Here is a 13,138-nt window from a genome sequence, read left to right as displayed (position 1 = left end):
TTACTATGATTTTCTCATTATTGTTCAAGTCGTTTACTAAAGGAACTATACTTTTTGATAGCCGTTTTCGATATCTGATACCATAAATCATCAATTACGAGCTAAATAACATGAAATACAACAAAATCCATCATCAACATGTCATCTATAAAATTCAGCCAAAGAGGGTTGTTGAAGGGCATGTGACTTTCTTGCTTGTTTTTCATGCCAAACATCATCAAACAACTAAAAACACTAAGATATCATGAAATCTAGCCAAATCCATCATCAAAACCTCTCTCCCTATGTTCGGCCAGCAAGTATTCCCTCATGAAAACTTATGTTTCATCGATAGAAAGTGAAAAAGAAAGCATGGGAAAGGTAGATCATAAGCTAAAATTGAAAAATCTTACCTATGATTGTTTTGTTCTTTGAAATTCAACAAATTTCTCTTGAATTTTCCTCTCTAGGGTTTGTTTCTATTCCTTTCTCTTTGTTCTTTGCTTTGGCCGGCCATGAAGAATGAAATGGGAGAGTTTATGTTGATTTTATAAAAGAAATTATAAAAATATTAAAACTTGACATGTGTCACCATGTGATTAATCCATGGTTAAAACTTAACAATTAAGCATTTTCTCACCACCACATGTAATCTCTTAATTATCCAAAGTATAAAATAATAATAAGTGAAATTCATGGGCTTGACAAGTGTCATGGTGGTGTAAAATTCCAAAAATTCCAATTACGTCCTCGTGAACACGTAAAATGACTATTTTGCCCTTATGTTTGAAAAAATGTCGGAATTAAAATTTTTCATTTCTCAAATTCAAATCATCCTCCAATTAGTCAAACTTGGTCAAAAATTTCGTCCAACATTCCAATTTTACCCTCGAGTAGCAAAATGACCATTTTGCCCCTACATTATAAAAATTCCTAATTTGACTCCAAATTAATCCTCGAACTTCGAATCACCATATTAAAACATTCTAAGGTTCAATAACTCTCAAATACATCCTAAAATCTCTATTCAAGCTAGTTTGAGGTTTTAATCGACTTAATTGTACCACTAGGTACGATACCGACTTGTAACGATTCTCCGAGGCATCCCAGTATGTAGATATGCTATCAAGTACATGAATGACATGACAAGTATATAATAGAGTAGGGCTTGACATATTTTCTTTTTTTTTTTTGAAAGGAATGCAAGGAACAAAATATCCTTTTTATTTCTCTTTTCATTTATATCTTAATGGAAAACCCGTCTCTCTTTTTTATTTCTTTTCTTATTCACGAGAAAAAAGAATTGAAAGAATTTAATTTTTTTATTTTCATAATTTTTTCAAAGGAAAAAAAAATAAAAGAAAAAACTTTATTTGTTTACCAAAATATAGAGAATGGGGAGTGTTCCTTCACGTGTTCCTAATTAAAAGGTGTATATTCTCACATGTAAGGCTCTAACTAGGAGGAGGCTAGTCATGGTATTCTATATGCTGAGTTCGTGGTTTGAAAGGAGCTAAAAGGTTCCCAAATTGCTCCTCACTGTCATCCACTCAGACTAGTAAGGCACCCTAATCCTCACCTAGTATAGGCTACAAACGGATTAGGTTCAATCTGAGTGGGAGTTTCACTAGCCCATGTAGAGGTTATCACCTCACGAGAGTGTAGCTACTAAAACACCTCCTAATGAAGGACAAAGCCTAGGTATAAGGCTTATACATAAATACAAAAATGTGTCGTATGTGAAGGAACAGACCGACTTTTAACCACTTTTCTCATGCCCCGCTATCCTTGGATCCCCGCATTTATTAAAAGCAATAGATGAATAAATAGCAATGCAACAATAAATGCACCAATAACAACGTACAAAATATATGCTAGAAATTAAAGAACATTAAATCATTCAAGGCTTAGGATAACATATAATTAATTAATGGCTTGACTTTCTATGTCCCCAGTGCAGTCGTCATCTGTCGTAATGTGCGGGTCTGGGAACCCGACCACTAGACGTGAGAAATTTAGGAGTCGCCACCAATCTTTTTATATAGATGTGATTGGTCACCTATTGACTCAATTCTAATCGATGAGATCTTAAATTAATTTTAAGTCCGACGAAAGAACGTTAAACTAATTTACGATTTTTAGAGTTAGGTTCGCGAGTACGATTACGTACTGGGAAGGATTAGCACCCCTGTGATGCCCGTTCCGTGAACGATACCATTTAATTATAGAATATCCTATTAGAGCTTTAATTCGTAAATTTATTATGTTTACTTAGTTATCATTTTATTTATTTTACCCTTTATTTTATTAGTAAATTAAAACACTTTATTTAACTTTACGGGTGTGACGTGTACAAGATGCATTTGTGAAATGCATGGTATAAAATACAAATAATGTCAGACGAAAACCTTTTATTGGGGATATTTTTCGGATTAGCCCATCATATTGGTGGGATCCAAAAATATTCTCTCATTTAAAGAATTATCCAGGAAACTTGCCTTCGCAAATTTAACGAATAAATCCCATCCTCGGGGTAATCATTTGTGTTTTAACAAAAATAATATTTTCGTAAATGCAGACCTATTATGAGCATAAGCCTTTTTATTAAAGATATTCTCCGAGCCCTCTTATCGTATTGGTGGGACTTGGAGGTGTCTTTTCACCAAGAGAATTTCCTTAAAAAAACTTGCCTTTGCAAGATTCTTTGGAAACTCCCATCTATTGGGATGAGCCCTGCAGCCAATTGGGATTGGTTAAGGCTTGATTATAATCATGCAACAGTATCATTCATGTTGAATGATTAGAGGTTTTCCTTCATCAATAAGAAATTAATTATAATGAGTTATAAGTCTAATTGGATGAAGTCCATCAAAGTAATATGCCTTGCAAGGAAACTGTAATGGGTTATAGTTATGAGATTCCTATGCATTAAAGCATAATCTTAAAATGTTCCTAGTCAATGTATCATTGAGACTGGACATCAATGATACTTAGAGATTGGTATATTCTATGTTCCTTACTTTGGAAGTAAGTAATCGATCTCATAGACTGAAGTATAGAGATACTTGGAACTAGAATACAGGTGCTTGCCTAGAAGAGCAAGTTCGCTGAACATGACCCGCCATGAGAAGTGCATTTGGTAATACACTTTAGTGTCTATGCAACACTTCTCATGTGTCAGTTGTGTAAATACTCCCTAGACTTGAGACACCAAGTTGTCTTATGTGTGGAGTGCTATGCTTTGATTTCATCCCTATGGGTGCCTAACCAAGGATGCCAAAACAGAATGCTTTTGGGTATAGTATGAAGCATGTGAAGGTAAATGAGTGGTCAAGATAGGAATCATCACCTCAAGTGTTTTAGAGGACATATCCTATCAGTACTTGGTTAACATTAGCTTATTGAAGTCCTTGGCTAAGGCGACATGGAGATTACGAAAAAGGTTTCATAACTCTCTATAAAGCTAATGCTATAATTGCAAGAACAAATATGAAGTTCAATAAGAGTAGACACTATACCAAGCTCTTATCATATCTGGGATATCTGATGAAGGAATGAATTACATTGATAGACTATACACTGAAAGGTTGTCAAAGAACCCTTTGACTCTCCCAACAATTGGGTGGCCATGATGTATTGCTAGATGCCAATCGTGGTCTATGAAATTGATTATAAACTAATTGATTGAAATTTATATTAATCAATTAAGTCATTAATCAATTCCATTGCCAACATGTTGGGAACCTAATGGGTCACACACAATAATTGCATATGAATTAAATTGGGAGAGTGACGATTTAAGTTAGACTTAAATCACATGCTTGGTAATTAACTTCTATAAACTTAATTAAAAGAGTTTAATTAAGTTTTAGGCATAATTATAAATAGTTATAATTATAAGGCCTTGATTGCAAAATATAAAGAAAATTAATTTTGATTTTAATTTCCAAGGACTTAATTAAGTAATGGGCCCAATATTATAATGTGTTATAATATTGAGGGCTTAATTGCGAAATTGAAGTTATTTTAACCTAACTATATAAGTCACCTTTTAACTATTTTCCATATGAGAGTTTTTCACAATTGAAGAAAATGTAGTTTTTGTCAAAAAAGGAGAAACGTCTTCTTTCTTTGCCACCACTCCCTTTGTGTGAAAGAGAAAATTGCTTATGAAGCAATTTTCGAGAAAGGTTTAGCTAATATTGTGAAAAAGAAGAAAAGGACAATTGTTGTCCTCTTTGCTAGCATAAAGTATAGTTAAAAACTCTTTCCTTTGTTGAAGGTTTAAGTGCAATCGTGTGTACTACCATTGGAGGCCAAGCATTTGATTGGCTAGGGTTTTTGCTCCTTGTAGTGTTCACGGGATTGCTTCGGAAAGTGCCATCATGATTACGAAATTACATGGCAAGGTAACTTTCTAAACAACAATTTATTTTTTACTTTTATGTGTTAAATATCACCAAGGTGATCCATGGGTGGAGGCATGTTTTGTTGTTTAGTTATAAAGTTTTTAATTTTCTTTCCGCTACGTATTTTGAGCATGCCATCCATAGCCAAACCCATCAGTGGTATCAGAGGCTTTCTTTGATTTGATTTTAACACATGTTTATGTCTATTGTTGTTAATGCGTTGTTGAAAAGGAATATGAGGTGTTTGGGTTTTGTTATACACAAGTTAGTAAGTTTTAAAATTTTACAATTTGTTCTAGTTATTTTGATTTCTAGATAGATTTTAATTGTAAATTTTAAAATTTATTTGTCATAATATTAATCTCGTTTTAATGTCAACATATTGCAGATTAACAAGTGCATGAGATGCACAAATTAATTTAACAAATAAAGATTCGATCTCATGACATTATGGTGTGATTTAAATGGTAGAATTTGATTCTGTCCAACCATGGTATTGGTCCTTTTTCAGCCATAAAAGTGAGGCTTAAGTGCTTCATAACATGCAGGAAAATTAAGAGATCAATACACATTGGAAATTTTCCAAGATGGGTGATTATGTGTGGCTAATGGTGGAGGTAAAGTTACCAAAACGTGGCTAAAACAGTTGCTGGTTGCAACAGAGACAGTCGTAGTTTTGTTTGGCTTGGCAACCAATAAAGGCCTAAATTTGTGCAATTAGTTGTACCAATTGGCTAAGGATTTTTTTTATGAAAAGATTCCATAAATTATCCAAATTATTGCCAAAAATTTTAAGGATTTAAATCCCTAGAATTAAGCCTTCATAAAACTAAGTTGGTGGAGTCAAAACTGTTGCTGCCTCTGCAGCAGCAAGCCACGGTTTTGAATTTATTTGACAGCTAAAAACGTTTCCTAAAATCCTGAAAAATTACTATGGAATTTTTCCATAAGTTTTCTATCAATGAAAATTTAATTGGGAATTAAATTCCTGATTTTATGCCACCAAATAGCTTCAAAAGAAAGACAAAACTGAAACTGCCTCTGCAGATGAAGGTCATGGTTTTGAATTTTTTTTTACTGCCAAATCACCTCCTAAAATCCTGAAAATTTATTCTGGAATAGTTCCATGAGTTATCTATCAGGGTAAATTTTATTGGAATTAAATTCCTAAATATACAGCACCATAATGCCACGTAATTAGGACATGTCTGCTGCTGTCTGCAGCAGGACACTGTCCTGGTTAAGACATAGAATTTGTCAAAATGTTACACCAATAAATGATCAATTAAATTAGTTAATTGGCTGAGGTTAAGTTATGGAATTGGTTCCATAATTATGCTGATTTTTTTAAACATTTAATTTAAGGAATATGATTCCTAAAATTAAGCATGTCAAAGATGATACATTAACATCCACAAATAAAGAAATGTGATTTCTAAAATTATGGAAGTTAAAATATCTTCATTAGCCAATTAAATATTTATGGAATATGTTCTGTAAAGATTGATAATTTATTTCATAAATTATGGAATGTGATTCCTTAATTTAAGGGTGTCAAAATTTAAATAATTTAAGACTACATTAATTTAGGAATTAGATTCCTAGGAGTAATGGGAGTCTTGATATTTATAGACAAATTTTATTTTGAATTGACTTCTTACAAGAAGATAATTCTAATTTGACATTAAATTTAAAGATTAAATTGTCTAAGTTATTTCCTAATAAGATTAGGTAATAATAGACATTCAATCTTTAATTAAATGAGATTAATAATAGGTTGTGTAAAATGTTTAGGAGCACAAATTAAAAATGTTTTAATTTGTAATAAAAATTTAATTATAATCCTAAGAAGATTAGGAATGAATTAATTACTAATTTTGATTAGTAATACTTACCATATCTGAAAGAAGTTTCCATATATATAGAATTAAAAGGTTACCCGAAAATTTGAAATTGGCAAAATTCAAATGTTGAAAATTGCCAATCTCAAATACCTCATATGATTAACAATTTGAATGAGACGTGTCTTTAAATTTTATTCATATTGATGAATATATGTGGATGATTATGGACTTAGGCCCAATATGATTATGATATGGTTGAATGTATATTTTTGGTATTTTTGAAATAGGGCTTGCATGTCCTGCCTTATCTCTTTATCTCAGTTTGTAAAATTCTTTCCTTATCTTACTCCCCTTGAATGTAACTCGAGGTTTCTACATTCAAATGTAATTAGAGTTAGGGTAGATTAGGAATTGAATTTTAGAAAAATTGACAATGGAGATCCAAGGCGCCAAGAAAGACAAGGAGATTACAAGCAAATTTTGAAGATTCTTATATGTAATTCCCTAGGTTTAACCAAGCTAGTTTCCTTTGATGGCTCAAGGAAATTAGTATAGTTAAAGTCCATAATCATCCAAAGTAGTTTGCATGTGATAGATTTATTTTATACAATTTAATAAACGCTATGCAATGCAAAGTAGTATGCATGTGATAGATTTATTTTATACGATTTAATAAATGCTATGCATGTAAAGATGAGACCCTAATAAAGGTGAAAACAAAATCCTTCATTATATATTGAGTCACAAGCCACGCATGAGCAAGTTGCCTTCCACCATATAGCAAGATAACTTGGCTACTCTTTTAATCGGAGACTTGTTGAGCACACTCAAGGTCACACTTTTACAGGAGTATGTTTGAGCTATTGGTGGGTCTTACTCAACTAGTTTCATAAAATTCGGATGCTTGGAAACTTGATTATTATGAAACTAGAGGCAAAGGCTAGGCAAAATATATATGATATGTTTAGGCAATGTGTTGTCACCTAGCTCATCTAGGAGTTGTATAAAGATACAATTGGTAAGCTCAATTGCCTACCTAATCCACCGATCATGGTTTGTTGAGCACACTCAAGGCCATGACTTGATGGATGGGATCCTAGCCCATTAAGAGAATCCTAGTAGAGATCTCTCGAGGTGATATGGAAGGTTATCATCTTACAGATAACAGTGGGAGAACTATTTAAAATTTTAAAACCTTGTTTTAAATAGTTTATGCATGATATTTACGTATTGCTTTATTTTATCTATTTAGACATAATTTATGTACATGGCTAATAATATGTCACTATGGTGAATCTTGGATGCAAATCAAATTCATTAGACCAAACCCTTTTTAAAGGTACCAGGACTAGAGAAATGCTCTCAAGCGAAAGGTTGTTCGTTCCACAATCTCTACCAAGTACAATTCATAATTAAGAGTGTGCTTCCATGAGATGGAATTTATATTGCCTTAATTATGAATTAGGAAGACAACCATGATAATGGCACTAATTGGGAAATGTTTTCAAACATCTTTATGGTAAAGATGGACAAATGAGGGACTAAAAAATAAATTTCCTTGATAGAGTTAAAAAAAGAGGTAGCTTATAGAAGCCTCTACTTTGCAAAAATTTATGATTGAGTTAGAAGTTACTACTGTTGTATTAACATCATAAGTATTTGATACTAGATGTTGAATGCATTAAGTAATGACATAAAGCGCAAAACAATAGTAGTAAGTCAATGCTCAATATAAATGTCAAGAAAACTAATTGCATATGATCTCAATTATGGCATTTTTGTCTTGGTCATTGAAGTAAGAATTAAAGTATGAAGATACTTAGATCATTTTTGTAACACCCTTCTCATTCAAAGAAAAGGTAGGGGCCAGCATGTGAAGAGAAAAAAAGAAGGAAAAAGACAAAAAAGAAGAGAAAAGAAAGAAGAAAAAGAAGAAGAAAAGGGAGGGCCGGCCAAAAAGGGACAATGAAGAAAAGAGAGAGAAGAAGAAAAAAAAAAGAAAAGTCAAGCTGACAAAAAGGGAAAGAAAAAGAGAGAAAAGAAAAGAAAGAAAAAGAAAAAAGAAAGAAAAAGAAGAAGAAAGAGAGAGGGAGTAGCGACGTTGAGGAGAAGAAGGAGAGGGAAGGAAGAAGAAAGAAAAATAGAGAAGAAAGAGAAAAAGAAGAAGAAAGAGAGAGGGAGCAGTGGAGTCGAGGAGAATAAGGAGAGGGAAGGAAGAAGAAAGAAAAAGAAAGAAGAAAGAGAAAAATAAGAAGAAAGAGAGAGGGAGTAGTGGTGTCGAAGAAAAGAAGGAAAGGGAAAGAAGAAGAAAGAACAAGAAGAAGAAAGAGAGAAGGAGTAGCGACGTCAAGGAGAAGAATGAGAGGGAAGGAAGAAGAAAGAAAAGAATAAGAAAGAGATAGAGAGCAGCGACGGTGCCGGAGGAGAAAGAGGAAGGAGAGAAAGAAGAAGAGAAAGAAAAACGTCGGTTGGAAGGAAGATCGGTAGCAAAGGGAGAAAAGAGAAAAAAATAGGAAAGAGAAAGGAAGAAACGGGAAAGAAAGAAGGAATAACTAGATATACGCATGAACCAATAGCGAAGTAGCGTCTCGCTATTGTGAGGTGAGTAGGTGCTAAATTTCAAAACTATAGCCCTATAACATATTATATATGTTACACTTGATAGTTGACGAAATTATGGACAGCATGAGTTGGTAGAAAGCCTTAGGTTGTTTGTGTTTGTGACAAGGATTTTAAATTCGTTTTTCTTTATAATATATATATATTTACATGCTTTTAATTATGGGGAAACAAACCTTTGACTGGCTTTTCGCTTCAAAATCATACTTTGCAAGCTTGCGTAATGTTTAAGCCAATGGCCTTTGTATTGATTCATAGAATTTGATGATAAATTATTTATTTCACTTAGCATGCTGATTTGGTAAATATACCATGCTTTAAGATAAAATATGCACAACACTGATTTGTGATTATATTGTTTACAAACTATTATGTTTTGCAAATGCATTAAATTACAATGATTTTCATTTGAACGTGATTGAGATACGCTGAGTAGGATCTGTTACCACACTAGGTCAAGTGTGGTCTTTGTGCACAAAGTAGTAATTATCGATTATTGATATTTGATTTAAAAAGAGGGGCTGGAAGCCTCGATTTATATTGGCTGGTGTGGGTAGTTCCCACGAGTAGGTAAAGGGGGACTTGAAGCCCCAAGTTATATATGGTTGCGTGGGCAGTTCCCACGAGTAGGTGATGATGTCTGAGAGGGTAAGCCTAAGGGCTATACTACTAAACCTACCCGAAGATAATGCTTCTTTGTGGATTTTTATTACACAATACATGGCATTTACACTTGAAATTTATTTTTGAATGGCAAGTGAAATTTACATAATCATTGGTGACCAATTATTTCACCTTTTTATATTTGAGACTCTTCATTTTTCACTTGTCATTGAATTTAATGTTGACTGGATGTCAGGGTTGAAAGATTTTCTAGTACCTTAAATACAATTGTTTTCATATATGTTTATTGGTGAATTATTATTTTTAAGAATTGCAAGGTATAAAAACAAATCTCTCAGTTTTATGAAGTGTGTTTTCTACGCTTACTTTTGGATTTATAAACATTCCCTCTTTATGTTTGCTTCCCCTCTTCGCCTGCTCACGGGGTCAATGATGATCACTAAGTCTATAAGAGTCACACCTCTCTTATTTCCCCTTTTTGTAAATAGGGATCAGTCCAATGTATAATCATTAGTACATACGGTCCACCGCAGAGTAGGAAAAGGCATCTCTTAGCCCTCTCTGAGTCCCTCCGCTGTCTAGGGTCAAGTTATATAAAATTTATAAATGTTACAAGTATTGTTAATTCACAAATATGTATTGTTGAAAACTTTGTGGTTGACATTTAATTTTTATTATGTCACGGATGTCGGTAGCGACCGAGGAGGGGTCGTTACAATATTGGTATCAAAGCCCTAGGTTTAGAAAAGTCCTAAGATTTCTTGTGTTGTCAGCGGAGTGTCAGGGGTAGTGTAGAGTCTTATCCATGGTTCATGACTGCAGCATGGATTATGGATAAGAGGCTACACGAACTCCCTAATCTTAGTAAGCCACCTTTATTAATAATTTTTAATAATTATTTGAAAGGTGTTTGTTGCTGTCAAGGTACCGAGATGCCACTTAGGACGCGAGCTGCCTCAAGAGGAATTAGAGGGTTTAATGCCCCAGATGACATTATGGAGGGACCACGTGCATCTTTCTCTAGGAATAGTAGAAGAGGTGGACCTAGAGGTCGAATCACTGGGCCTTAAAGGAGTCAAAGTTCTAATGAGAGGAGAGCCGATACCAGTTATGGGGATACGAGAGGTGATTATCCTGAAGTACCCACTGCCACCCTGGAAGAGATAGCGGCTGGATTACGAGGGTTAACCCAAGAGTTTGCAGAGTTTAGGAGACAGGGAGTATATCAACCAAATGAAACAATGGGTTCTAGTGTTGAAGATTCGGATTATCAACCTTATAAGGAAATAGATCGGAGAAATGTCATGGTGACTATAGGTGATTTTATGAAATTGAAACCCCCTTCGTTTTTAGGTGTTAAATCAACAGAGGACCCACAAGTATTTTTAGATGAGATGGATAAAATTTGTTCTACATTGGGTTGTTCTAGTCGTCGGGTAGTTGAGTTGACAGGCTTTAGATTGACAGAGGTAGCGCAGATATGGTTCACTATGCTCAAGTGTTGTAGACCTCCCGGTTCCGCTCCACTTACTTGGGAAGAATTCACACAAGCTTTCATGGACAGATTTCTACCTGAAAGCATGAGAGGCGCTAAGGCACATGAGTTTAAAACTTTAATGCAAGCGCTTGGGATGACAGTGCCAGATTATGACATCTAGTTTACTCAGTTGTCGAGATATGCCCCGTATCTGGTTCAAACTGAAAGGGAAAGGATCAAAAGGTTCGTTAAGAGGTTACATGGGCCAATATACAGAATTCTAGTCTCTCAGAGATTTACATCTTATCCCGAAGTAGTTGATGTTGCTAGAAAAATTGAGGCGGGACATAAAAAGGTTGGGGTGGAAAGAGAGAAGAGTAAAAGAAATCGAGGTGAAGGATCTTCTAGATACAGAGACCCTAGTAGGGGTAAATATGTTAATATAGCTAGCCAACAAGGTCGAAGGGATGGTAACTTACTCAGAGGGTCAGCATTTTCTAGTCCACCGAATCAAAGAAGAAATTTTCAGTTTCGTAGTCCCCTACGTAGCAATGATTTTAGTGGGATTAATTATAGACAGGCTGTGAGCAGTGGGATGACTAATTCAAATCCTAGACAGAGTGGTCAGTGGGGTCTTTTCTGCACTTTTTATGGTCAGATTCATACAAAGCCATGTAACCAGACAACGGCGTTCTGTTATGAGTGTGGGGGAATTGGTCATGTGAAGAGGGATTGTCCTACCTATAGACATAACCAAGAGATGGCTCGTGGCTCAATACGACCCGATTTTGCTACCGCACCAACTAGAAATGTCAGGAAGGATAAAGGAAAAGGGGTAGCTTCTTCGTTACAAGGTAGATCGGCAAGGTCAACTCAACAAGGTACTTCTGGAAGGGGACAAACTAGAGTGTTCACTCTGACACCACAAGATGGTCATGTCTCGAATGCAGTGGTAACAGGTAATCTTTTCATTTGTGGTTACGAAGCATCAGTTTTATTTAACCCAGCATCCACCCATTCTTTTGTGTCTTCAAATTTCATGCCTAAATTAGGCAAGCACTATGAATATATAAATGAACTGTTAGTAGTACCACCCCATTGGAAGAATCGTATCTTGCAGAGTATATGTGTTGTTCTTGTGTTGTCTAGATTAAAGATAGGGACATTTGGGTGGACTTAGTGTTAATGACAACATTGGGATTTGACGTGATACTGGGAATGGATTGGCTGGCGTCTTGCTACGCTAATGTAGATTGTTATCACAAGTTAGTGAAGTTTAAATTTCCTGGAGAGCCCTCATTTGTTATTTATGGTCACAGCAGCCATTTGGTTGGTAGTGTGATGGCTACAATTACTAGAGAAGTACAGAGTGAAGAAGGAAATTTAGAAGCTACGCTTATAGCAAATGAATTTGTAGATGTGTTTCCAGAAGAATTGCCTGGATTACCTCCCAAAAGGGAAATTGAATTTCGTATTGATTTGATTCTAAAAATGCAACCAATATCGATGCCTCTGTACCGAATGGCACCGGCAGAGTTAAAAGAGTTAAGGGAACAACTGCAAGATTTAATTAACAAGGGCTTTATTTGCTCGAATGTGTCACCTTAGGGAGTGTCAATGCTATTTGTAAAGAAGAAAGATGGTAGTCTCAAGCTATGTATAGATTACCAGCAGCTTAATAAAGTTACAATCAAAAATAAATATCCACTTCCCAGAATTGATGATTTGTTTGATCAGCTGCAAGGGGCTCAATGCTCTTCAAAGATTGATATAAGGTCTAGATATCATCAATTAAGGATCAGGGAAGAGGATATACCCAAAATCGCATTCCGTACGAGGTATGCACATTATGAATTTTTGGTGATGTCTTTTGGATTGACGAATGCCCCTGCTGCTTTCATGGACTTGATGAATAAGGTGCTCTGAGCATACCTGGAAAGATTTGTGGTCGTCTTTTTTGATGACATTCTAATATACTCGATAAGTTGGGAAGAGCATGCATAAAATTTAAGGACCGTGCTACAAACTTTACGAGAGCATAGATTGTACACGAAATTTTCTAAGTGCTCGTTTTGGTTGAGTAGTGTTGGTTTTCTGAGACATATTATATCTAAAGATAGAGTACAAGTAGATCCCAGTAAAGTTGAGGCAATTGAGAATTGGGCTAGACCCACGACAGTTACGAA

General features: G+C 34.8%; 1 protein-coding gene across 1 annotated transcript; it reads left to right on the top strand.

Moving 5' to 3' along the window:
- The first annotated feature begins 10,716 nt into the window (after positions 1–10,716).
- Positions 10,717–12,560, top strand: LOC148761727 (uncharacterized). The gene is made up of 3 exons (XM_088808697.1): positions 10,717–11,070; positions 11,134–11,904; positions 12,102–12,560. The coding sequence occupies exons 1-3, from the start codon at positions 10,717–10,719 to the stop codon at positions 12,558–12,560; spliced, it is 1,584 nt and encodes a 527-aa protein (XP_088664823.1).
- Positions 12,561–13,138: the final 578 nt, after the last annotated feature.

This window comes from Theobroma cacao, chromosome 7 (genome assembly GCF_053813885.1).
Source record: "Theobroma cacao isolate CCN51 chromosome 7, ASM5381388v1, whole genome shotgun sequence".
Classification (NCBI taxonomy): Eukaryota; Viridiplantae; Streptophyta; class Magnoliopsida; order Malvales; family Malvaceae; genus Theobroma; species Theobroma cacao.
Note: the sequence above shows the minus strand (reverse complement) of the source record. Positions and strands in the feature narration are given on the sequence as shown.

Coding starts and splice junctions, on each gene's coding strand:
- LOC148761727 (XM_088808697.1), top strand. CDS start 10,717: ATGGGTTCTAGTGTTGAAGATTCGGATTATCAACCTTATAAGGAAATA. Junction 11,071..11,133: donor AAAGCATGAGAGGCGCTAAG/GCACATGAGTTT, acceptor TATGACATCTAG/TTTACTCAGTTGTCGAGATA. Junction 11,905..12,101: donor GTCATGTCTCGAATGCAGTG/GTAACAGGTAAT, acceptor TGTGTTGTCTAG/ATTAAAGATAGGGACATTTG.